At 43.3% G+C, this 27,531-nt stretch overlaps 1 protein-coding gene across 1 annotated transcript; it reads left to right on the top strand.

The window, feature by feature from the left end:
* Positions 1-9,785: 9,785 nt before the first annotated feature.
* On the top strand, positions 9,786-13,422 carry LOC124662286 (BRCA1-associated RING domain protein 1-like). Its single transcript, XM_047200142.1, has 10 exons — positions 9,786-9,929; positions 10,176-10,427; positions 10,530-10,630; positions 10,791-10,977; positions 11,059-11,165; positions 11,450-11,542; positions 11,792-11,897; positions 12,091-12,256; positions 12,432-12,589; positions 13,090-13,422. The coding sequence occupies exons 1-10, from the start codon at positions 9,786-9,788 to the stop codon at positions 13,420-13,422; spliced, it is 1,647 nt and encodes a 548-aa protein (XP_047056098.1).
* Positions 13,423-27,531: the final 14,109 nt, after the last annotated feature.

Here is a 27,531-nt window from a genome sequence, read left to right as displayed (position 1 = left end):
CTGTCGAAGAAACCTCTTCCTTGAGTGATAAGATTGATGCTATTATGTCTATGCTTGCGAATGATAGGACTAATATTGATCCTAATAATGTTCCGTTAGCTTCATTGGTTGCACAAGAAGAACATGTTGATGTAAACTTCATTAAAAATAATAATTTCAACAACAATGCTTACCTGAACAATTCTAGTAACAACTATAGGCCATATCCTTATAATAATGGCAACGGCTATGGTAATTCTTATGGGAATTCTTACAACAATAATAGGAGTTCACCCCTGGACTTGAAGCCATGCTTAAAGAATTTATTAGTACACAAACTGCTTTTAACAAGTCCGTTGAAGAAAAGCTTGGGAAAATTGATATACTTGCTTCTAAAGTCGATAGTCTTGCTCGTCGATGTTGATCTTTTGAAATCGAAAGTTTTGCCTAATGAAAATCATCATAATAAAATTGTTACTACAGCAAATGCCATTCAAGTTAGAATTAATGAGAATATAAGATTAATGGCTGAACTGCGTGCTAGGTGGGATAGAGAAGAAAATGAAAAACTAGGTAAAGAGAAGAATGTAGCTAAAGTTTGGACTATTACCACCACTAGTAATGCTAATGCTACACATGTTGCTGCACCTCCTACTAATAATAATAAAAGAATTGGTGTTAGCAATGTTTCCACTTCTAATGCAAAGCGCGAGAAACTGTCTGAAACTGCTAAAACTGCTGAAACTGCTTGTGATAAAGCTGCTGAAATTTTTTCCAACATTGGGGATGATGATCCCATTGCTTTAGATTATAATGGTTTGAATTTTGATGATTGCCACATCTCTGAAGTTATAAAGTTCTTGCAAAAACTTGCTAAAAGTCCTAATGCTAGTGCTATAAATTTGGCTTTCACACATCATATTACAAATGCTCTCATTAAAGCTAGAGAAGAGAAACTAGAGCGTGAAACCTCTATTCCTAAAAAGCTAGAGGATGGTTGGGAGCCCATCATTAAGATGAAGGTTAAAGATTTTGATTGTAATGCTTTATGTGATCTTGGTGCAAGTATTTCTGTTATGCCTAAGAAAATTTATAATATGCTTGACTTGCCACCGCTGAAAAATTGTTATTTGGATGTTAATCTTGCTGATCATTCTACAAAGGAACCTTTGGGTAAAGTTGATAATGTTCGCATTACAGTTAACAATAACCTTGTCCCCGTTGATTTTGTTGTCTTGGATATTGAATGCAATGCATCTTGTCCCATTATATTGGGAAGACCTTTTCTTCGAACTGTTGGTGCTACTATTGATATGAAGGAAGGTAATATAAAATATCAATTTCCTCTCAAGAAAGGTATGGAACACTTCCCTATAAAGAGAATGAAGTTACCTTTTGATTCTATTATGAGAACAAATTATGATGTTGACACTTCGTCTCTTGATAATACTTGATACACACTTTCTGCGCCTAGCTGAAAGGCGTTAAAGAAAAGCGCTTATGGGAGACAACCCATGTTTTTACCTACAGTACTTTGTTTTTATTTTGTGTCTTGGAAGTTGTTTACTACTGTAGCAACATCTCCTTATCTTAGTTTTGTGTTTTGTTGTGCCAAGTTAAGCCGTTGATAGAAAAGTAAGTACTAGATTTGGATTACTGCGCAGTTTCAGATTTCTTTGCTGTCACGAATCTGGGTCCACCTCCCTGTAGGTAGCTCAGAAAATTAAGCCAATTTACGTGCATGATCCTCAGATATGTACGCAACTTTTATTCAATTTGAGCATTTTCATTTGAGCAAGTCTGGTGCCATTTTAAAATTCGTCAATACAAACTGTTCTGTTTTGACAGATTCTGCCTTTTATTTCGCATTGCCTCTTTTGCTATGTTGTTCTTTGATCCACTAATATCCAGTAGCATTATGCAATGTCCAGAAGTGTTAAGAATGATTGTGTCACCTCTGAATATGTTAATTTTTATTGTGCACTAACCCTCTAATGAGTTGTTTCGAGTTTGGTGTGGAGGAAGTTTTCAAGGATCAAGAGAGGAGTATGATGCAACATGATCAAGGAGAGTGAAAGCTCTAAGCTTGGGGATGCCCCGGTGGTTCACCCCTGCATATATTAAGAAGACTCAAGCGTCTAAGCTTGGGGATGCCCAAGGCATCCCCTTCTTCATCGACAACATTATCGAGTTCCTCCCCTGAAACTATATTTTTATTCCATCACATCTTATGTGCTTTTTCTTGGAGCGTCGGTTTGTTTTTGTTTTTGTTTTGTTTGAATAAAATGGATCCTAGCATTCACTTTATGGGAGAGAGACACGCTCCGCTGTAGCATATGGACAAGTATGTCCTTGGTTTCTACTCATAGTATTCATGGCGAAGTTTCTCCTTCGTTAAATTGTTATATGGTTGGAATTGGAAAATGATACATGTAGTAATTGCTATTAATGTCTTGGGTAATGTGATACTTGGCAATTGTTGTGCTCATTATTAAGCTCTTGCATCATATGCTTTGCACCCATTAATGAAGAAATACATAGAGCATGCTAAAATTTGGTTTGCATATTTGGTTTCTCTAAGGTCTAGATAATTTCTAGTATTGAGTTTGAACAACAAGGAAGACGGTGTAGAGTCTTATAATGTTTTCAATATGTCTTTTATGTGAGTTTTGCTGCACCGGTTTATCCTTGTGTTTGTTTCAAATAAGCCTTGCTAGCCTAAACCTTGTATCGAGAGGGAATACTTCTCATGCATCCAAAATACTTGAGCCAACTACTATGCCATTTGTGTCCACCATACCTACCTACTACATGGTATTTTCCGCCATTCCAAAGTATATTGCTTGAGTGCTACCTTTAAAATTCCATCATTCACCTTTGCAATATATAGCTCATGGGACAAATAGCTTAAAAACTATTGTGGTATTGAATATGTAATTATGCACTTTATCTCTTATTAAGTTGCTTGTTGTGCGATAACCATGTTCACTAGGGACGCCATCAACTATTCATTGTTGAATTTCATGTGAGTTGCTATGCATGTTCGTCTTGTCTGAAGTAAGAGCGATCTACCACCTTATGGTTAAGCATGCATATTGTTAGAGAAGAACATTGGGCCGCTAACTAAAGCCATGATCCATGGTGGAAGTTTCAGTTTTGGACATATATCCTCAATCTCAAATGAGAAAATTATTAATTGTTGTTACATGCTTATGCATAAAAGAGGAGTCCATTATCTGTTGTCTATGTTGTCCCGGTATGGATGTCTAAGTTGAAGAATAATCAATAGCGAGAAATCCAATGCGAGCTTTCTCCTTAGACCTTTGTACAGAGCGGCATAGAGGTACCCCTTTGTGACACTTGGTCAAAACATGTGCATTGTGATGATCCGGTAGTCCAAGCTAATTAGGACAAGGTGCGGGCACTATTAGTATACTATGCATGAGGCTTGCAACTTATAAGATATAATTTACATGATGCATATGCTTTATTACTACCGTTGACAAAATTGTTTCATGTTTTCAAAATCAAAGCTCTAGCACAAATATAGCAATCGATGCTTTTCCTCTATGGAGGACCATTCTTTTACTTTCAATGTTGAGTCAGTTCACCTATTTCTCTCCACCTCAAGAAGCAAACACTTGTGTGAACTGTGCATTGATTCCTACATATTTGCATATTGCACTTATTATACTACTCTATGTTGACAATATCCATGAGATATACATGTTACAAGTTGAAAGCAACCGCTGAAACTTAATCTTCTTTTGTGTTGCTTCAATGCCTTTACTTTGAATTATTGCTTTATGAGTTAACTCTTATGCAAGACTTATTGATGCTTGTCTTGAAGTGCTATTCATGAAAAGTCTCTCGCTTTATGATTCACTTGTTTACTCATGTCATATACATTGTTTTGATCGCTGCATTCACTACATATGCTTTACAAATAGTATGATCAAGATTATGATGGCATGTCACTCCAGAAATTATCTCGTGTTATCGTTTTACTCGCTCGGGACGAGCAGAACTAAGCTTGGGGATGCCGATACGTCTCCAACGTATCGATAATTTCTTATGTTCCATGCCACATTATTGATGTTATCTACATGTTTTATGCACACTTTATGTCATATTCGTGCATTTTCTCGGAACTAACCTATTAACAAGATGCCGAAGTGCCGCTTTGTTTTCTGCTGTTTTTGGTTTCAGAAATCCTAGTAAGGAAATATTCTCGGAATTGGACGAAATCAACGCCCAGGGGCCTATTTTTCCACGAAGCTTCCAGAAGTCCGAAGACGAAACGAAGTGGGGCCACAGGTGCCCAAACCCTAGGGCGGCGCGGCCCCCCCCCTTGGCCGCGCCGGCCCGTGGTGTGGGGCCCCCGTGCCCCTCCCCGACTTGCCCTTCCGCCTACTTAAAGCCTCCGTGACGAAACCCCCGGTACCGAGAGCCACGATACGGAAAACCTTCCGCAGACGCCGCCAACGCCGATCCCATCTCGGGGATCCAGAGATCGCCTCCGGCGCCCTGCCGGAGAGGGGAATCATCTCCCGGAGGACTCTACGCCGCCATGGTCGCCTCCGGTGTGATGTGTGAGTAGTCTACCCCTGGACTATGGGTCCATAGCAGTAGCTAGATGGTTGTCTTCTCCCCATTGTGCTATCATTGTCGGATCTTGTGAGCTGCCTAACATGATCAAGATCATCAATCTGTAATTCTATATGTTGCGTTTGTTGGGATCCGATGAATAGAGAATACTTGTTATGTTGATTATCAAAGTTATATCTATGTGTTGTTTATGATCTTGCATGCTTTCCGTTACTAGTAGATGCTCGGCCAAGTAGATGCTTGTAACTCCAAGAGGGAGTACTTATGCTCGATAGTGGGTTCATGCCCGCATTGACACCGGGACGAGTGACGTAAAGTTCTAAGGTTGTGTTGTGCCGTTGCCACTAGGGATAAAACATTGATGCTATGTCTAAGGATGTAGTTGTTGATTACATTACGCACCATACTTAATGCAATTGTCTGTTGCTTTGCAACTTAATACTGGAGGGGGTTCGGATGATAACCTGAAGGTGGACTTTTTAGGCATAGATGCAGTTGGATGGCGGTCTATGTACTTTGTCGTAATGCCCAATTAAATTTCACTATACTCATCATGATATGTATGTGCATGGTCATGCCCTCTTTATTTGTCAATTGCCCAACTGTAATTTGTTCACCCAACATGCTGTTTGTCTTATGGGAGAGACACCTCTAGTGAACTGTGGACCCCGGTCCAATTCTTTATACTGAAATACAATCTACTGCAATACTTGTTCTACTGTTTTCTCGCAAACAATCATCTTCCACACAATACGGTTAATCCTTTGTTACAGCAAGCCGGTGAGATTGACAACCTCACCGTTTCGTTGGGGCAAAGTACTTTGGTTGTGTTGTGCAGGTTCCACGTTGGCGCCGGAATCCCCGGTGTTGCGCCGCACTACATCCCGCCGCCATCAACCTTCAACGTGCTTCTTGGCTCCTCCTGGTTCGATAAACCTTGGTTTCTTTCTGAGGGAAAACTTGCTGCTGTGCGCATCATACCTTCCTCTTGGGGTTCCCAACGAACGTGTGAGTTACACGCCATCACTAATCAATACCCACTGATGCTCAATCAGATCTCTCTATAGACGTTTCGATCTGATCTCGCCACTGACTTCTACATTCATATGCAGATACTTTTCACGGGATAATAACCCAGGGATTGGCGCAATCAGCTCACCTTGGAAATCCCATTGGTGCTCATTGCGACCATTAGGATGCTCGTTCTCAACGATCATGTTGTGCATCATCACGTAGCATATCATGACCTCATGCATGGTCTTCAACGATCATGTTCTTGCTGGGTGACGGACAATTGCACACCAAGTTTGGAGCACACCAAATCCTCGCTCGAAATCTTTCCTGCAAGCCTCTTGGATCTGGGCAAAGCTCTTCGTCTTATCCGTGTTTGGATTACGGATAGTCTTCACCAGTGTGGCCCAGTCAGGGTAGATATCATCAACAATATAATATGGCTTGTCGTATGCATTTCCATTGACCTCGTTGCTCACCCGGGGAGCTTTGCCTTGCATAAGCCTGTTGAAAACCCGTGATCGGTGCAACACATTGATGTCGTTGTTGGAACTGGCTATGCCAAAGAATGAATGTCAAATCCATAAATCTTGAGATATGACTGTTTCAAGAATGATAGTGCGTCCTTCGCACGCCCGATGTACTAACCCTGCCATTCAAATGGACAGTTTTCCACTCCTAGTGCATGCAATCTATGCTGCCAATCATTCCTGGGAACCGTCTAGACTTGTTGATAGACAACAGCCGCCTTGTATCCTCAACTGTCGGCTCCCTACAGTAATGTTGTCCGAACATAGCAATCACGGCTCGACAAAACTGGTACATGGACCCAAGGCAGGTGCTCTCACCCATTCGGAGATACTCATCGAATATATCAGCACCCATTCGATATGATAGCATGTGAATAGCGGCGGAGCATTTTTGGTAGGAGGTGATGCTTGGCGCACCCGTTGCATCGGGCCTGCATTGGAAGTAGGGGTCATAGTGTCTGATGCCCCGTAGAATGACCATGAACAAATCCCTTGACATCCTGTACCAGCGCCAGAACATTTTTTTCCTTGAACACCGGATCGGTGAGGTGGAAGTAGTTCGCGTGGAGCCGGAGGTGCCCTTCCACTCTGTTGCGTGGCAGGTTTTTTGAGCGGCCCTTCATAGAGCCCCGGTGCACCGGCGTCTGGCTGGCATTGTACTCGTGGAGGATGGAGGGCGCAGCAGTAGCCATTGTCTGTGTCGACTGATCGTACTCCTCGTCGGAAGAGGAGTCAACGACCTCCGCGCGGAACTTGTCCAACATATGCCACATGTCCATCTGCGTGGGTAGGAACTGCGGATCAATGGCCGCGCACAAGAGCGCCGAAAACACGATTCAGAAACGTACCAGCGCAATTGACCGAACAGCTTGTGGGCGGCGAGGCCGGGCGGCGCAACCGGCAAAGTTTGTCTCCCAAACAGGCGACAGCTGCGCGCCACAGCCTACCCCGACTAAGATCCTATTCTCCGGCGCGGCGAGGACCAAGCCGACATCGTGTACTACGGCGGTGCGGCGGGGCGACGGCGGTGGGGTTGGGGTGGTGGCGTCGCACTAGGGTAGCAAAGAAGGGGAAAAGAAGGAAATTGATGCGATCGATTTCGCTGTCCCTGATATGCGGGTCCTACGTAAGTTTCGATAGACACTCGGCGCGACCGTGCAGCGTCCGCATCCGCAGATACGCAAATCTGCCGCATATTTGGGCCAGGTTTGCGTCGTTACGAATGGCCCAGTTACTTTGTGTCGCCCGCTGGAGTAGGGCACAGACGCATTTTCAGTGTTCGTGGAGGCAAGCGGTCGCTCCCTCATTGGAGATCCCCTTATCAGTAAGAGCATCTCTAGCATAGCCCAAACTCGCAGTCGAAACCGAAAAATTCCGGCGTGAATAGGGGTTCGGTTCGGAGATGGGCCAGAACGGAGCCCGAACTCACGGCCTGGCCCGTATAACAAGTTCGGGCCCCCGAGAAATCGAGCGGTCGCCCTGTATTAAAAGGGCCGCAGAGGGGAGTTCGGTTTCTAAACCCTACTCCCCTCCGCCGCTTTCACTCCCGCCGCCGCCTGTCTCCTCTCCGGCAAGCGATTCCGCCAGTTTTGACCCCGCTCCGCCCCTTCGGCCACCACCCCTCCGTCCGCAATGGGGCGGATAAGGCGCGTAGCGTAGGTAGGGGAGGTGGCCGATTCGGCAGCGGAAAATCACCTCGGCATCCGTCGGGTGTACGGGCGGAGTTGGACCGCGCGAGGCGTTCGCGCTCCGACGGCGCATGGAAGCGCGCGGGGCGGAAGTGGCCGGAACTTATGGCGCGCCGTCAAGTGCGCGAGGAGGCGGCTGCGGAAGGAGAAGCCGAGGCGCCACCCGCTGCCGGCTCGTGCAGCCCGCCTCTGTCAGCATTGCCCCCGCGTGGCAACGACGACGACGATGCCGACGGGCCACCTCTAGCGTGCGGGAGCACCTCCGAGGCGGCGACCTTCGAGGTGGCGGCGCTCATCGTCGCCTAGGAATAGCCGGCGACCAAAAACCCTCCGCCGCCGACGGTGAAGCTCCCCGGTGACAATATAGTCCATCCGGGAAGTAATCTAGTCTAAATTAGGCCCGTTATTACCGAATGTAGGTTGAGCAAGCTTGTATTTTGCCAAGATTGTTGTAAATTATGGACGAATTGAGCTTGATCGAAGCAAATCGAGTTCAATCGCGAGTTTCATTTTCCCGTGACGTTCGATTTCCGCTTTTTCGGTTCACGAGTTCGATTTCTGTTTTGCGCCGTGACAAAATCGAACTATTTCCTCGAGTTCGGGAGATCAAACTCGAAGTGTTCGGATCCACAATATATGGACTCTATTAGAGATGCTCTAACAGTAGTTTCTTCATATGGAGAGACTGTGGAGTACCCCATGAAAATATGTAAAATGGGCTATGTTTTGCTTGAGGGCAGGTCTAGTAGTAGGGGGGGAAAGGGCACATGAGACAAAGCGAGAGCCTCCCCTTTTTGACTACCGCGACTAAAAACCATGTAGTACTCGCCACGCCGCGCTTCTGCCTGCCCTCCTCTGTCATATCGTAGCCTCGCTCCTCGTGCCCACAGGCCTCGTCTCCTCGCCGTCCCATCCCTCCATTAACGCCTCCTCCTCGTCGTCGTAGCCGCGGGGCGTTCTCAGACCGAGGCGTGATGAGCTGCGGCGAGAGGCCACTCCCGCCGCCAGGGTTCGGCGCCGACCGGCGACCACTCCGGGGAGATTCCACAGGTTTGTTCTCCTCCTCTCTCTACTCTCTTGTTTCAGGCCGGCCGACGGGCGCGTTTCTTGCTCCGCTCAATGTCGGCTCATGGTTTTCCCGATTCTCCCTAGAGGCCCAGAACCCTCAAAATGCTGCGCCGCCACACTAGTACGCTTTCCAGTACCCAAACTCTCTAATCTATCCGTGGCCTTGTGTGCTCGTTGGAACAAGTTTGTGGCTTAGACATTTTCGTTCTGCCGTATTTATTTTTATCGAATAGAAGACGAAGATTCGAATGTAAGATGAACATTGCCCTAGTATTGCCCGTCCATAGATTGATTTGATGCCGCCGGCCCTGTGATGCTTACTTTTATGATCTTGAGCAGCGACAGCTAGCATTATGCAATGTGCTATCTACTTCTTGCAACCCCCAATACACCTGTCCTTTTTAATCCTCGAGCAATCCCTAGGCAGGTAGTAATTCTTTGTTGTGAATGGTAAAGCATGATTTCTCCTGATCTATCCGTAAAATCCAGGTTGTATTGTAATGAAGGACATGTAACACAACTGGAATTTTATAGCAAGGCGTGTGTAAATTGCAGAGTTAGCTTGCATTGTCTGCCGCATTGGGCACCCCACATATTTGGCAGATTCAGGGGTATTGTTTTTCAAGTCCCAGTTGTTTTGTCGAATCGGACATCCGAATCCGAGTGTGATACGGATACCGTGTTTAAGTAATAGTATCATCATGTGGGCCACCTGTACAAACACAACGACCCGTCTACTAGTGACCTAGTTCTGTTTGCTCATTGAAGTACTATTTTAAAAATTAGTATGCCATTATTCAGTTCATCTAGACAGTTACTTGAAATTAGGACGACCTTTTTAGGTACTTGCTTTCCCCTTCATCCTAGACTCCTAGTCACCACTTTGATGCTTGTAGGTACCATGTCTGCTACTCATACCAGCACGGTGGTCAACATAGAAACAGAAACTGACGATGGAAGTCTTGAGGTTCTACAACAAAGTTACAGGCTGAACGAGCCAATGGCTAGTCAAAGCAGCAGTCGTACGAAAGCAAGCCTCGCTGGGGTACATTGTTCATTCTATTATTTTTCTGAAACAAATATGTTCTTTTTTCGACATAGTTCTTTGTCCAAATCCTGGAGGATTCGAGCATGGTGTAACACTGATGACTGGTACTCTTCTATGGTGTAACACATCTATACGTGTTAGAGATATCAACCCTTTAATAGAACTAACTGTTCATTCGTTGATGAATTACATTGACTGTGAACATTTTGTATTCAACATTCTGATTGAATACCCTTTTTGTAGAATAAAAATGTGTCACCCACAAAGGGTCCATATAAGAGAGTTTGTGCCGATGCAACCAAAGTTGCATCACTAGGTGTTAATGCAAGTAAAACTGGACAGCACCTGCGCCCCTGTAAAAAAAGCAAGTGTTTAGGGAAACATAGCAAGTTGGAAGACTATCAAGGTGATGCTGAATTGAGGAGACTGCAAACACCAATCAACATATTTGAAGATGAATGCGTTTTCTGCCATTCATTTAGAACCAGTGAGAATGTAATATGGTGTATATCATTTGCATATATCAAATTTTAAAAAATCTTTTGACGTATTCTTATTTCTTACTAGCCCTAAAATTATTCACTTTTCGTGTGTCAGTTTCATGGTCCCATAGTCCTGTATCGAAAGGGAAGGATTGTGTCCAGTGACGAGGGCAACCCAAAAAATGCCATCTATGTTCATAAAGAGTGCATGGACTGGTAAGCTTGTCTATACACAATGTCAAACTCCTTGTATTTTATTTATTTAGATTCATCAAGTACTGTTCATCAGTTTTTTTTCATTCTTAACATGATATTACTCTCAGATTAGGCTTTATGTTCATAAAATATTTTGACTCCCCTTCTAATATTTTTGTAGGGCCCCAAGAGTGAATCTTGTTGGCGATGATATTTTTAACATGGAGAAGGAAATCAGCCGTTCATCAAGGTTGAAATGCAGCAGATGCAAGCTTCCGGGGGCAGCTCTTGGTTGTTATCACCACCCCTGCCCCAAAAATTATCATGTTCCATGTGCAGTGATGATCCCAGAATGCCGCTGGGATATGGTAAGTTTTTTAGTAGACATTGTCATTAAATCCATTTTAAAAACATTGTGATGTTTTGACATGCCTAGTTTAATTCTGAAGAAAAATCGCCATGTTTGGTGCCCCAAGCATGCATCTGATCCATTACCATGTGATGTAACGAGCTCACCAATAATGGAAAGTGGCATTACTTCTCCCATCCTTCAAAAGTATGTGATTTTTCTTCAATCTTCATTTTACTTAATTAATCTTTCATTTATAAATTATAATTCAGTGTTGTGTATTTAGTCATTCCAGGTTTCAGCCAAAGTCGAGATAAAAAAGAAATTTCCATGATTTTTTGTATGAACATATATAAATAAATCCTCTGCTACATTAAACTGTCTTTGTTTGCGTAGGCTATCTTTCTTCACCGGTATTTGAGATTGTCCTATTTGTTTGTTAATTACTAATCTTTCATGTTGTCTGATTTGTTTTATTTTGTTTGTTCCAGCCAAGATAAACAAGGAATGTCTGTCATTCATATAAGGGAAGATCAACAAGTAGATCAACTGAACACTTCGAGTTTTTCTTCCTTGCCTCAGGGGTATGCCGTCTTGATTACCTTTCTTGGAAGATGGTGCGGAGGTTACTGGAGAAATATTAAATCATTATTCATTAATATATTCGTCTATAATTTGCATTGTATTTCGTCATTACACTCAATGTTTGGACAGAGAAATTTTTTCTCCCTGTTACCGTTATTCTTTAAATGGTCTTATATAATTTGCGTTGTTTTTCATCATTACAGCCAATGTTCAGGCAAAGGACTTAGACTACTAACAAAGGGGTACAGCCAATGTTCAGCCGGTTACCGGAGAGAAGAAAAACAAATGAACCAGTCAAGAACCTTTGTGAACGAAAAGGTCCTGCTTGGTTCAGCTTTAAGTGCATCACAGAAGGTAACTTAGACTATTAGCAAACAATACCCTCTTTTTGGAGCACCTGGATATATCTGAACGATACTAGCATAATTGCATAAATGTAGTAATCCTACTACTTATGGTCAAATGAAAATATGATGTGATTTGCTAATTTTCGAAATGATTTCTCATCAATACAAAGTTGTGAACAAATTGCTTATGTTTGTCGCAGGATTCTCTCAAAAAATTTGCTTCCTTGACCAAATCAACCTTGGTTGAGGAATGGGACAAAAATGTGACTCATGTTATTGTGGACAGAAGTGCGGGTATCACATGTGGCAGGTCATATGAGGTCCTGATGGCGATACTCTCTGGAAAATGGGTTGTCAGAGCTGAATGTTAGTTTTAAGCTATTTTACATCTCCCTTGTTTGTATTATTGATAACTACTTTACTATCCCCAAGTCCATACTGCTTAACGTAACAAGCTGCTGGTCTTCACACTTATCCTAGCTCTGCAAAGAATGATATTTATGCCTGCATTGAAGCAGTTCGTGGCATGTTCCTGTCATAGGGATTGTGGATTGCTTGGTGCAGCTGATTCCAGGTCCAGAAATTTGCTTGGCAGAGCCAGTTACAGTTCCGGAAACTTCTTACGAGGTGGAATTCTTCAATGCTTCGCACATATCGATTGATGGACCAAAGAAAGGAAGAGTTGGAGCAGCTGAAGGGGTATGTATAGATGTATATTTCTGGCAATAATATTCTATACGATTTTGTTATAGAGATAAATATTAGTGAAAACATATTGCAGGTTATTATATGCATAAGTTCAGGGAATTGGTTCACCATTCTTTGTGAAAAATTATTCCTACTACAACCAAATGTAAAAATGTATCTAAGTGTTCATACAAAGGTTGTATATAATGTAAAAGGGTAAAAGTGCACCTCTAAAAAAGTCACGTGTTTTCTGGTCAGTATATTAAAACAGATTTTTTATAAGTTGGGTGCTGAACAGAGTCGCATCTGCATCCGGAAAAACAATTTACAAAATGTGTTTATTTTATGGTGCATTTCAGTTAGCTAAAAAATGAATTTTGTGATTGCACTTCAATCAATTATCTACTATACAAGTGATATCCTGAATACACGTCTACATCCATAAGTTTACTTATCTCCTGAGAATTGTACCATAGCACTACATCTGCATCATGGGAAACTGATGGTTGCAGGCACCAAAGCTTTTCTCAGGGCTGCATTTCTTCCTCAGCGCGTACATGGACCCGGAACTCAGGGAAAACCTAGAAAATCTCATACCAGCCGCCGAAGGGAAGGTCCTGGAGGCACATGAGAGTGCGTGCGAAAATCCCGCCAAGGTATACTTCGTCTACGTTGGCGGCCCTCCAAGAGATTTCGCTGCCACTTTACTTGTTGACAAGGAGATAGAGGAGGCACGGAACTATGCGGCATGGGGAGTGCAGGTGATCTGCCACCTTTGGCTGTTTGATGCCATCATGTCTTACGATGCGGCGCTGCTGGAACGGAGTTATCGTGAGGGCCGCTAGCCAGGCGGAGCTTCTTTTGGCTCATGTTCAGGAGAGTCTTTTGGGTTGGCCCTACATCAGTTGTGGGGTTGGATTGGTTGTATAGTGCTTATGCGCATCAGATATGCTCAGCCAAATGGTCAGCTTTTGTGGGGGTGATGGCTTGGTTGTAAGTGTACCGTTCGTAGTCCTTGTTTTGGTGATGGATCGATCATTGAAAAGGCCAAACACCTGGTGCTGGACGCTGGTTTAGAGATCGAGAGTCGGGCCTGCGGTGACAGCTTATGTTTTGTGGCAACGACTGTAACCTCTGTTGGGCGACATCAGATACTTTGGCATTGTAATAATAGGTTGATAAAAGATGAGAAATGCTGATGTAGACTCTCTACGGTAGGTAGTGAAATTAAGGAAACCAGAGACGATCGATGGACCTCGACCCAGACTCGGTCTCAGCCTTTCAGCAGCTGGTAATAACCGTTGGATCAGTGGTATCGATCAATTGGATTCTTGCCCGACTCGGAAGTAATTCAATTAGGACAACATCCCAAGCCTATATCTAAAGTTATATGATGCCCCCCATAGGGGTAGGGTTGAAAATGAAAGGGAAACTTTCCGTCCGTTTTCAAAGAAAAAGGAAATTGAGAGCAAAAAAGGGAAAAGAAAATGGCATTTTGCGGAAAACGAAAGGAAACGGAAGAATCATAAAAGGAAACGGAAATGAAAACGAGGGAGCTGTTTCCGACGGAAACGAAAACGGCAAAGGAAATTTCGGATAAATAAATATGAAAAGTTTTCGCAAATGTAACCTAGAGAGGCTCATGTTCTTGGTAGGCCTACATTTACACATGAAACTAGGCCTGCAGGCCATCTACTAATTATAGACAGCCGCCTACAGTCCCTATGATTTATCTCTGTTTGGGACGATTCCACAAGACCTAGTCCCAACTCCCAAGCGATCGCAGCAATCGCGGCTTCTTCCTACAAGATGAGCGATCAGGCGGCCAAGTAACTGCCCCACGAACACTCTTAGTGTCAATACAAAAATATTTATGTGAACTTGCGCTTGTCTAAGTGTTAAACTATATCTGTTACTCCCTCCATCACTAAAAGGATGTCTTAATTTTGTCAAATTTTGGATATATCTAGATACTAAATCGGGTCTAGATACATCCAAATTTGGACAAAGTTGAGACACCCTTTTAGTGATGGAGGTAGTACTTTATGTTGAATTGCTACTTTTTAAAGTTGAGTGATATTCCTTGTCTTATTGTCTACTTCGTTATACGTGCCATTTTATTGTGACAAATATTCATTTTCGTAACGTACCCGTTCCGTATCCGCTCCATATTCATCTTCGGTGATTTTCGTTTCCATATTCGTTTCCGGGGTTTCCGATTTCGTTTTCGATTCCGTCAAGATAGACGGAAACAAAAACGATAAGACATATTTCCGTCCGTTTCCGTTCCGTTTTCAACCCTACATAGGGGGCCTCACAGCGATTTGAGGCTCGTAGCCCTTGGATCTTGTTTGGTGGTGGATCTCATCCGTCCATTTTTTCACTGGTGGAGTAGTCCAAGACGAGGCCCTCGCGCGAACCCGTTTTTTATCCACGGGTCATGTGAAGCCCACGCGGCCCGGCGTTGGCGCGTCGTGAGGCTGCTCCCCAATCCCCTCATTTCCACGCCCTATCCCCAACCGAGGAGAACAGGGAAGCGGCGGCGGCGCCGACCACGCGCCCGGGGACGAAGCTGAGCGCGTGCCTGAAGACGGCGAAGGGCGCGCCTGGCGACGGCGGCAAGCGCGAGCACGCGCCTGGGAGACGGCGGCCGCGAGCGCGCGCCTGGAGACGGCAGCGGCGAAGGCGCGGCGCCTGGCGACGGCGGCGGCGAGCGCGCGGCTGGAAACGACGGAGGCAAGCGTGTGCCTGCGCGACGGCAGCGACTGCGGCGGCGACGGCGAGTGACATGGAGGGAGGCTCCGCCAGCGTGCCTCCATCGCCGATCTGCTGATCCCTCCTCCTCGTGGCCTACTCCTAGAGAGGTGCTGGATGGAGGTGGACCAGCGGCGAGGTGCAGCGCTGGGCCGGAGGTGGACGAGCAGCAGTGGCGGTTGATCTAGATCTCCTACACCCAGGTTCCTCTCTCGCATCCCTTGCAACCGTGGCCTGTCCCATGGTCCTCTTCCCTTACCCTGTTTTCTCTTCCTTGGCACTTGATAGGAGGATGAGAAGAAGGCAGCTGTGAGCCGTCGTTTTTTTTTTATCTTCAGCACTTGATTGAGTCATCTCCCTTTTCCCCCCACCAAAATTAATATTTCTAAATCAACATCTTCAAAGAAGGCACCAGTTCACAACAATCCAAATCAATGAACAAGGTAACCTGATGCAACAGAACTTAGTTTACATGGTGGCCATTTGCCGTACAACATTAGGATTGAGATCTATGACTTACTACTTTATTTGGTAATCTGATATGGACAGTAATTAGACTATTCTCCAACAAATTTGGATCTTTTATTTTCCACTGATATGGTGTTGACTGATGTATAATCATTTTCTCGTTTGTACTTATTCAACGCATATGTATTTATATCTGACTTTGTGCAGAGGCTCCAATCTGTTGAAGTTGCTATCGTGTGAATTCACATGAGAAATTTCCTTTTTGTTTCATGTTGATTTCAGCTGTGAGCGTTGCAAAGATTAAATTGGATGATCATGTATTTCTTGGCAATCGGCTGCAGGTGTCATATGCACCTTAGTTTGAGATATTTTTGGATACCAAGGAGAAATCGGAACTCGGGAGAAACGAAAACCTCGATCACATAGGATGTATGGTCTCACCATTTTCCAAAAAATAGTTGCATCTTACAATTTACTGTTGTGATGAGAGAATGTAACCAAAAGATATTCTAGAATTGGCATCATTGCTACTGCAAATTCCTTGGTACTCAAATAATTAGATTTAGGTACTTGTGTTTTTTAGCTTCTAGCGGAATCAGACTTGAAGCTTCCTTTAGATATCTAGATGCAATCTTTTGTGCAATAGTTCAGCGAAACATCAAATGATATTACTTATTTTAGCCAAATGTTGTTTCGTAATGGATTTTAGCCTTGAGAACAAGGCAGAGACTATTTATATGTAGTCTCATTTGCTTTTGGAATATCAGTATTGGATAATCTTTGCGGCGCATCATAATTTCGAGTTCGAGAAGAAATAGCTTTCATCATGCTCCTGGTGGGTGCGGAATCATGTGTATCCAAGAGTTGTCCTTGGACATTGACTGGGTCAGACAACACAATTATATGGTAAGTGCTAGACACTAATATTTACTAGCTTCCTCATATGTCTTAGTATAGTGGTGCAAAAAGCGTTCTCACCACTCATGACGTGCAGGGTTTGTGGCTACTTCGTTCTCTTATCTATTTATCTATAAAAACAGGTCATGCGTGGCAGTTTGTTGGATATGTAAATATGGTAAAATTATAATTAGTTGTTAAGATCAAAATAATGTCCCAAATGCATAAGATATTTTTTCAGAGTACATAGAATTTCATTTTGCTTCAGTTTGGTCTAAAACATATGATCAGTTGTTCATAGCAAAATACATATGTCTTCTGAGCAATTAATCATCTTATTATGAGAACTGGTGTTTTCTAAAACGAAGTACACATCATATTTCTCCCTTATTAGGACCAGAAGCATGGTTATTTTAATTTCCCTTATAGTGTATATTTAAGTTTTTGCCATACGAGTGATTCTTTCTTTGCTACGTTCAGGGTAAGAACTAAAGAGAAGAGTCCGTGTTGTTTTTGAGGATATCAGAACTGGTCCCCTAGATTTTGTATTATTTAGATAAAGAGAAGGATCTGAAGCCACAACCCCTTCTAACATTTAATTGTATTTAGGACATGCTGCACTCTCGTGGTTTAGATAGATAATTATCCAGCTTAAAAACTTAATTGTAGTTGTTCAAAAAATTGTGTAGATGCTACAAAGCTTTAGGTGTGCACTTTGATATATTCCTATAATTAGTTTGCATTTTCTTTGAAATTTGCCCACTCTTGGCCTTTCATGGATTGTTATTAAACATTTTAGGTGAGGTGCGAGATGAGAGTTGTACCTTTGTCACGTCGACAGGAGGCAGCGATGTCTCACACGAGTAACGCCGGCGCAGCCATTGCCGGAAACAGCGCCGAATCATGTCGTTGATGTTGTTGTCGCCGAGATCAGCGCCGCCTTACGCCGTTTAGCCCGCATGCAGCATTGTGGCGAGTCCACGGCATGCATCGGCCCAAATTGGTAGGTAAAATTTTGCCATGCCTTCATTTGTTCATCTCTAGATCAACTGCATCAGGCAATGATTCCCTTGCAGCCCTTCAGAAATTTATGTGTAAAGTTTGTTTGTTTCACCGCCATAGTTCATGATTTGCTGAAGCTGGGATGTATTTCTTGTGGATGCACAGGTCACCAGCACTCAAGCCAGAGTATATTGGTAACATTCTCATGGAAATTCTATTTAAAGATTGTTCAGGCTGGTTTTTATATTAGTACTTAAGCGCTTGGACTTGGAGCAATGGCCAATGATATGGGCAACAACATGGTTATTGTTCAGCAAGGTATGCATGTTGCGGAATGCTATATGCTATCTAGGAATTAGTCTAAAACAATTCCTCACTATCCTATGAAACTTTAGCATCGAGAGAAAAGTGCTAAGGGTTGTGAAAAACCATGCACCTCCCAGATGCATTCATTTGATGCTTTGTGTGATATGGCAAGGAGTTTTTGGTTCCTATTAATTCAAAGGCTATGGTAATGGCACCTTACAAAACTAAATGTAGCAGATCATTGTTGCTCTATTCAAGTGAGGAGTGATTTAGAAGAAAAATTGCAAAACAAAATGGTATATGCTCTTTCTTATCACTTATCAGACAACTTCTGTAACCATGTAAACAGCATGTTCCCATTTTTGTCTTTGCTTTTTCTCAGGTTGGCACTACTTGGTAGGGTGTCTACTCCATCGTAAAAGAAGTGAAGTAAACAAGATAAAAGGGTACTGATATTGGGTTTATATCAGGTATGCATACCAAGCATGGTATAACCATCATCTATTAGTTGCTACTGTTTATTGCAGAAATTAATATATAATGATACAAAGATATTGCACAATGTAGCATAACTTACATGGAGATGTCTCCGTTTTTCTATCGCAGTGGTGTAAGGAGTAGATCCACGTAGTAGAAAACGAATTTCTTCATTACAAATATTCTTCACAGTTTGAGTTGATCTTTTTATTTGTGTATAAAACCTATGATGGATGATATTTTCGGCTATAGATGAAATTCTAGCTGAAAATTAAATATGATACCATGCATTACCTTTCTTCAATCGAATGGAGGAATCCTGGGACAAGTGAGTTGCTTCATGTGTGTGAGGCACCCTAAATTATTTGATTTCTTCACCGTATTAACTAATTATAACTCATATACAGCTTATGCCAGTTTTGTTTTCAGATCAAACCAGCTTCATGTGACGCTACTTCTAGAAGAGCTAAGACTTAAGACGCTATCTCTACTTGGGAACAAAATGGGTAAGGGCCTGCAGGTCAAGGCCTCAGATCCAAGGAGGATCTGCTGTGCTTCTAGAATTAGAAATTTCTTCTAAAATATTGTTGTTCAACTTTTTTTCACTTATTTTTGGCAACGACGGTGATACGCGCTTAAGAATGGCGCTACAATCTAGACAAATACTTTAATTGCATATGTATTGATAGAGTTTCTTCTTTATCACGCATTTAAAAAAATACGCTTGTGTAAAAAACAGACGTGTTTCATCCTTTGTCTCTATGCTTTTTTGTTAAACTTATTGTCTTGTTTTTTTTGCAGGATGAGTCTAAGGTTAAACTTATTGTCTTGTTTTTTTTGCAGGATGAGTCTAAGGTTAAACTTCAGAAGTGTAAACCGGCTCCCATAAATATGAATGGTGTTGCAGACCTGGTATTTCCGTTACGCCATTTGTGACATGCCCTATATGGGGCGTTAGAGAAAGTGTGGATAAATATTATGCAGGCATCAGAGTTTAAATCTTCCCCTATTTCACTGGTTATATGTATATGTGTTCCGTACTCCGTTTGTAGTTCTCTATGCTTTAACCTAATTTCATCCTAACAACATAGTTTTGTAAAACCCAGCAAATGTATTATCACATTGGCAGCTAAATTTTATCGTTGACATACAAAATCAACAGGACGAGCTCCACGGGACCGTGCGCCAAGGCGCACATCTAAATCTTCTCACGATCATTGATCATTTCACCAATATGTGTGGATAGTTATTTTTAGATTTGTAGGGAGCCTTGCATATTGTTCAGCTGGTTCTAAGTTAGTTTGTTTGATACTTATCTGTATTTGTTACATATTTGTTCTACTTGTCTGATAGTTTTTTTCCTTGAAGAAAAGGTATGATTTTTATCTTCTGGTATATATTGAGAATACTGTTCGAGGGTTCACCCTGCTTGGTACTACTGATAGTTGTTGCTGCATGGGGAGTGTTGACTGATTTCAAGGAATGTTTGTTAGGAACTTTGCCCATCTTCTTGACAGTTCTCTTCTATACAGGTCGGGGATAAGCTAATGGTCTTCATTATGTGCTTGACTTAATTCTTTCTTCTCTGATTTCACTGAAATGCTTTCTAACATTTCGATATTGCTTGCTATTACAACAGTACCATTAACATCTGAGATGTATGCCTTAGATTGAGACATGTGTCTCCAGATCTTAAAGTTATACAGGTCTGTGAATGTTGAAATCAGTTAGATAGGAAGTTGTCTGCAATTCTGGATGTTATTGATTCTTATAACTTTTGAATGGATTAAAATATCAGTGGCCTAAAAAGGCTGTGTTCTTTAAGTCTTTATTGAACTTTGAAAGTTTAATGATGGTGCCTACTACATATTGTTCAACAGGGTATTGCAGCGGTGGGCGTGAGCGTGCTGTTGTTTGGAGTGTAGGAGTTATAGGAGGACATGCTTTGGGCTCGCGGCCGTGTGCATAGGCTACGGAGGTGCACCAGGTGGCCGAGATTGTGACCGGTTGCGAGGGATTTCAGAACTAGAGCAGGGACCTCATCTCCTTGCTGCCGTAATAATTGGCCACAATACTAGAAAGTCTGCTCCAAATGTTTTATTGTTCTTGATATTAGCAAGTGCTCTTCCTCATATGCCGAAGTGACCTCCTATTATGTATTGACCTTTATTCTTCCTCAGAACAAGAGTTTGAATTGTTCTAAAATTTTGTTCTATGAAATTAGTTGTCTTGAGAAAAGCTATCATATATTGTGACAATGGGCTACCTATGTAGATGATGATCATTTTCATATTTTACACGAGTCACACGGGGTCGTGCGCCAAGGCGCACATCAAAATCTAGTTTGTGATAAGAGTCTCGATCGTGTCTCGACGCGGTGGTCGATCATGGAGTCTGTCGTGGAAGAAATTTTACGTGAGATTCTTTTCAAGCTGCCGACGACGGACCTGGCCCGATCCTGCTGCGTCTGCAAGCGCGCCGTCGTCAGCGACACCTCCTTCCGCACGCTGCACGGCGCTGCCCGCCACGTCGTCCGTGCCGAGGCGGAGACCTTGCTGGTGCCGGAGTTCCGTGTGCAGGGCATTGGCCTCGAGATGACTGTCATCAGGGTTTCGTCGGCCAAGCCCGTGTGCCGCTTCACCGACCTTGCCGGCTGCTACATCCCCACCAACGCCTGCAACGGCTTCCTCCTCCTCGCTCCGCGTGCTGTTGAAGACTGGCCTGTGTATGTCTGCAACCCGGTCACCGGCGAGAAGCTCAAGATCCCGGCACCGCCGAAGATCGAGGACGTCTACCTGCGCATGTATGCAATGGGGAGTAGCCCATCCACCGGCGAGTACAAGCTCTTCCGCCTCTCCTTCTCCGAACATGAATGGACGGAGAAGCGGATGAACCAGCTGGACGTGTACACCTTGGGTGGAGACAATGCCGGGTGGCGCCGGCACCCGTACATGTTCGCATATCGCGCGGTGTATGGCCTCTACTTGCCGCCGCCGGTGCTCTTGGACGGCAAGTTGTATGTGGTGATGGAACGGCCGCCGAATTACGAGGCGCCTGATAGGATACTCGTGATCGACGTTGCGAGCGAGGCGCATTTCGCGTTGGCCCTCCCGGAAAATTTCACAAGGAATGACAGGGCGGCCGTCCACACTTTCGAGCTGTGCGGGGCAGTTGTGTGTAGCCGTGCACGTCTTTGGCCAGACGCATGTCTGTTTCTGGGTCATGCCATCGCTGCGGGGACGACGGCTCATCGACGACAAAAATGACGAGTGGATGCCTCGATGGGAGCGGCGCTACACCTTCTGTGTCCAGGACAGCGACCAATATGGTAATTAACCAGCCGCACTGCGCCTGGCTCGACAGGCGCGACGGGATGTTGTGCTACAGGTTAGGTGGCCTTGTGTACAAGTACGACACCACCAACAAGAGGGAGAAGAAGCACAATCGAGGATGGGTTGAGTATGATTCGTTGGAATGGGACAACCAAACCCAGCTGCCACCACTCCTTTGGCATCCTCTGACAACCTACGGTGGAACGTCTATGGAGGATACCGTCCTAGCCTGCTCTCGCCTCATCTCGCCTTTGCTTCCACACCGTTTATGCAGCAGCACCGCCGCGAGCAGGAAGATTGCGAGCAGGCCTTGCTACATGCTCTGGTGCCCAGCAACCATCCAGGAAACGATGCTCTACGCGCACGCCCGGTCGCAGCAGAGATCCAATACATGGCGCCAAGAGGACTCGCAGGCCAGCACATGATAGTTAACCAACCAAACAAAACATAGCTCTTGTACTGTGTTAATCGAGAATTTCTACTAGTTAGCGGGAATTTTGTACCGATACGTAAGCCTTGATTTTTGCCAGAAATTAAGATATATATCAATGAGAAAGAATAGAAATTGTCAATAGATATCTGCAACTAAGTCTAGGAGTTAGAGAATTTTGAAGATGAACCAAACATGCCTCGCAAGGATAAACATTTTTTTCCCATGTGCTTTCAAGGGCGAATTCAGGTTACTATATAAATGTGAAAACAAAAGACCACCTGGAGATTGGTTCGTATCAAGTTTGACATATATCAATTAGTCCAAAAGTGTCTTTGGCTTCTTTCATTTTTAAAAATTCAAAAACATATTCTAATTTTTTTAAATAAAACAAATCTGGAGATAGGCAATGATGTAACCTACAAGCATGCAAAATTTCAATAGATAATTCTTTCTATTGTGGCCTACACAAAAATAACAAAATCTCATAAAATTTGTAGATTCGAAATTTTACATACTCAGATCCACATGTTTGTCATTTTTAAATATGATAACATTTGTAGTTTGAAATTTTACATACTTAGATTCACACGTTTATCAACTTTTTTGTAGCCCAACATACAAAGTATTTGGAATTGGTATTTTGTACGTTTGTGGGGTAAATAGTTGGCTACCATCCTACCCCGCCAAAATCCTCCACGTAAAAATCATATCGGCATATCCTACCATTCTCAACCCAATTTAGAGGATCCTAAATTTTAATTTGTCAAAACTCTATGTTGTTTTGCTAAAATACCCGCTTGGTTTTGTAAAGCCACTCCCACCTTTTTCTTAGTTCAACTAAAATAAAACAGTACTTTCCGGTATGTTTTATTTAACCAAAATGTTTTCTTGTTTTCCTAAAAAAGTATGTGAAAGCCCACAAAAACTTTTTGACCGAAAACTAGTCAAGCCCACCTACCCCTTTGGCAGGCACCTCCATCCCCTTCTTACTCCTCCCAAACCCTATCTCTGAATTTGCCAAAGTTCCCCTCCTTTTTCATCTCAAACTTTGCTCCATTTCTTCACTCTTATCTTCCCAAAATTATCCTTTAATTCTTGTTCCCACTGGGCTTACCGCTCCTGCGCCGCTCCAGTTTTTTTCTCGCCGCCGATGCTCCCTTTGTTCTGGTAGAAATATAATACATATGATGTAATTAGACTAGGACTCATCTTGTACTCTAAATCTATCTTTTTCATTTATATCTCTATATATACCTCAGGATGGTCATGAGAGCATCTCCAGCCGCGTCTCCAAAGCGTTCCCCAAAGGGATTTGAGTCGCGCCGGACAAAATAACGTTCCCAGCTGCGTGCATCAAAGCCTCTTTTTGTTCGGCACGGCCCGATACGGTGTCCAGCGTCCCGAGCCCGTCCCCGCTACATAGGGTACGCTCCTGGGACGCTGGACACAATGAAAAGCGAGGCGAGGTGTGGCGGGCTTGACGCGTCAGCGACACATTGAAATTTAACCTAACCGTCGCCTACCTCGCGACGGAAGTAATTAGCTCGAAGCAACGGTGCAGTTCCCGCAGAGGCGCAGCGAAGCGTCTCGTCGCGTCTAGCTCCGCGTGTCGGCGGTAATGAGCGCCACCGCTTGAAAGTGCATGGAGCCCCCATGTGTGGTTTTGGTAATTAATGACAATCCCTATGGACTAATGTTTGCATTGAGTTATATTTGTAGGAGTTGTCCATAGGCAATTCTTGAACCATATGTTGGCTTCAAGGTTGCAATAAGAAGAAACTGATGAAGGATATCAAGTGTCAAGTATGTCTTGAAGATGAAGATGAAGTGAGCCCTCAAGTTACTTCAAGACATCAACATGATGAAGAATGAAGAAATGAAGTGCAAGTTCAAGATGAGCCAACTCGAAGAGTTCATAAGCTTGAAGCTTGCCATGGAGAAATAAAGTGCAAGTTCAAGATGAGCCATCTCGAAGAGATCCTTTGCTTGAGTCTTGTCATCCATATGGTGATCATGGATATGTGAAGATGCGCCAAAGAAGAAGCTCTCTCATGGTGGATTATGGGTGAGCAATCCACATGGTGGTCATGGTTATGTGAAGATGCGCCGAAGAAGAAGCTCTCCCATGGTGGATTATGGGGGAGCAATCCACAAGACTTCGTCAAGCAAGCACAAGCAAGAAAGACGTTCCATCTTGTTGAGGTCAAGATCGTCGTCATCGAGCTCAAGTGGTATGCACAAGGTTCACTACAAAGGAAAACATTTTTTTTGACAAATCACTTTCGTCATTTGAAGGCCAGTTTTCGTCAAGGATTACTTCGCGGTGACGAAATTTGATCGTCATGGGGTTCGTCAAGGAAGCTCCGTCATAAAATATCGGGGGTGACGGTATGCATTTTTTCGTCAACGTCAAATGTTTGATGGTGACGACCTGCAAATTCGTCAACATCGAAGGTTTATTGTTGACAGACAGGTTTGTCACGAAAAATTGCAACTTTCGTCAATATCTAAATCTTGGGAAGTTTCTGATTGGTCCAAAAAAGCATACGTGGCCTTACATGTGGGTCCCATTTGGGTTCTGACAACATGGTCCGACGGCGCTGACATGGTGGGACCCACAAAATATTATGACAAGCTGGACCCTCAATATTCTGGCCGGTGGGATCCACAAAATTCAGACAAGTGGGACCAGGTTGTTGCCGACATATGGGTCCCAATAATGCTGACTGGTGGCACCCACAAATTCTGACAAGTGGGACCAGAAATTGGTGCCACGTGGTTTCATTTAATAGTGACGTTGTGACATTTTCCGTCACCTTTTGAATTTGACAAAATTTGAGAGCATTTGAATTATTTGCGAAATTTGGGAAACAAAAAAACTGGCGAAATATGAAAAAATAGACAATAAATATCATGCATAAATGGTGGCACAAGAAGTATATATGTCTCTCACGAACCGAAAGATTCATAAGAAAAATTACAATTGGAACACAAAGAAATTAAAAGACCTATGATTAATAATGTTGTAGGACGGTGGTGCAATAGATCAGTTGCCCTGGGATTCAGACATGGATGGTGGATGGGATGTCCTCAAGAGCAAATTAAGCACGGCATCTGTTTCTCTCTGCCTCTTTTCAAAAGCCGCAGTCTTTTCTTCTTGGGCTTTCTTCGCAGCTTCAAGTTCTTCCTCCTGCTTCTTCCCGATCTCTTCAAATTTTTGATCTTGTTCTTGCAGTCTTGCTCGCATCTCACCGTGGTACCTTTCGACTGCTCGTATGGAGTTCTGCTCTTGATCTGCTAGTCTTTGTTGTAGCTCTCGGATGCGTGTAGCTGAGACAGAAGACTTCCTGGAGCTTGTTGCGACGCCCAATCTTGGTAGGAATGTGCTGTTGCAGGTGGTGGATGGGCTTTTCTCGCTCGGAACTAGCTGAACAATTTGCAAATCAGTCAAATCAGGTTCATCTTCATTGCGTGGCGCCGTTTTTTTGCCACCATTTTATCCTGCATAAAGATTACAATCATTGCATGGACAACATACAAAACTCGGATTATATTATATTGTGCTAATATGAAATATTTCTTACATATGCACTTTTTGCTTCAGACACTCATAATGTTATCCTTGTTAGTGTGTGTGATTCTAAAAAATTCAATTGGAGAGGTTTCTTCTTCCCGTCGCTTAGCCTTCTGCTTGAAAAAATGTAGAATGCACATTACCATTGTACACCGTGTATGACAGAAGTATGAACCGTATGGGGAAATTCAGAACACTTACTATAAGTTCCCGATGAGCAACATAGCTTCGAGATCCAGTTGGTATGGAACAGTTTCACAGCTTCTCTGTTCTTTCCATTTTTTACACACACTACCTATGTTCAGTACATGCATTTTATTTATCCAGATCAGAGAAATGTAAGAATTCAGTAGCTGTTATTGAAAGGAATAACGTTTATGTACCTGGTACTTCTCATCAAACCATCTCTTCACCAGTTCTTTCCAGCTTTTCTCTTCTACATGATCTGGCTTCTTCAGATATGCTTGCTCCAGTGGTGAGATTTTTAATTTCCGGCCAATACTCCTTTTTAAGCCTATATCGGAACCGTCGAATACTAACTTGCAGCATATCGGTGCACACATCTTGAGCCACCTCATCATTTTTGTCCATACTAAACTTTCCCTGCAAAATAGTGATGCATTAATCAAGTAGATTCTTAGATAGTTGATCATGTAGCATACTAATTAGGTTAAAACAAGATTGTACAGGACTCACCGCTACTCGTACTTATAGCATGAGGAATGACATGCTTGAGAGTTTCATCTTTCTTGTACTCGTGTCCAAGTGTGTTGCAAGCGGCATTTTCTCATGGATGTGAATACCAACCTCACTGCTCAGCTTTGCTGACTGGATATAATCCTTGGGTCTCCTGACACCAGCAGAGAATTCAATTGGCATCTTATTGCCACCATGTCTTCTTGTGTACTCATGTAGTCCATGGCCCATGGTAGGTATGCGTCCACCTCTCTTTCTCTTACTACCGCCAGATATTGTCAATGTCTCTGAAATAAGAGATATGAAATGATTCTCTTTTATATGAAAATATGCGGTACAGTGTTTAGTTTTTACAAACTTTCATACCTTGCGGCTGAAAGTTTACAATTTGATTGTCCTCGAGAGATGAGTTGCTGCCTCCGGATGTCATGATCTGGTTAGGTGAGGGTGCTCCTTCAGTTGTTCGACCAGCGAGTGGCCATCGGCTCATCGATGACCCAGCTTCGAGTTCCGCTTGTTGCCATTGATCTTGTTGCAATGTTGGATGGTGCAACTTCGGGTCCGGATCGCTTCTTCTCCGCAATCGTTGCGGAAGAAGCAACTATCTCGCAAGCAAAGTAGAGGCTACATTAGTAGGAAACATTTAGCATGTACGTATTTGCTATCATAATTCGACATAGTTCCACGGACACTGAGCTGAAGTTTTGCCGACGATGCGCTGATCCTCATCCGAATGAAGATCATCTTCAGCAGTAGCTATCTCTTCTGGATTTGGTTCGTACGAAGGGTCCTCTTCGACCTCCTTCTCTTCGCAGTCTGTGTCCTTTAGATTGTTACTAGTTCCTATTTGTATCCCACCATACACTAATGAACGTGCAAAACTAGAGAATTCCTGCTGATTTTTGTGGCCAGGTCCAAATCTTTCAGCCAAAACTTTTTCCATGCGTTCTATATTTTCTTTCATTTGTTTCTCCTTGACAAGCTCATATGCCAGCTTGACGGGGTTTTCTGTCTG

Source organism: Lolium rigidum, chromosome 6 (genome assembly GCF_022539505.1).
Source record: "Lolium rigidum isolate FL_2022 chromosome 6, APGP_CSIRO_Lrig_0.1, whole genome shotgun sequence".
NCBI lineage: Eukaryota > Viridiplantae > Streptophyta > Magnoliopsida > Poales > Poaceae > Lolium > Lolium rigidum.
This window is presented reverse-complemented; position numbering and strand designations above follow the sequence as displayed.

Bases quoted from the DNA above. Each gene is read 5' to 3' on its own strand.
- LOC124662286 (XM_047200142.1), top strand. From the start codon at position 9,786: ATGTCTGCTACTCATACCAGCACGGTGGTCAACATAGAAACAGAAACT. The intron at 10,428-10,529 runs GTAATATGGTGT...TTCGTGTGTCAG, and splicing joins CATTTAGAACCAGTGAGAAT to TTTCATGGTCCCATAGTCCT. The intron at 10,978-11,058 runs GTAAGTTTTTTA...TTAATTCTGAAG, and splicing joins CAGAATGCCGCTGGGATATG to AAAAATCGCCATGTTTGGTG.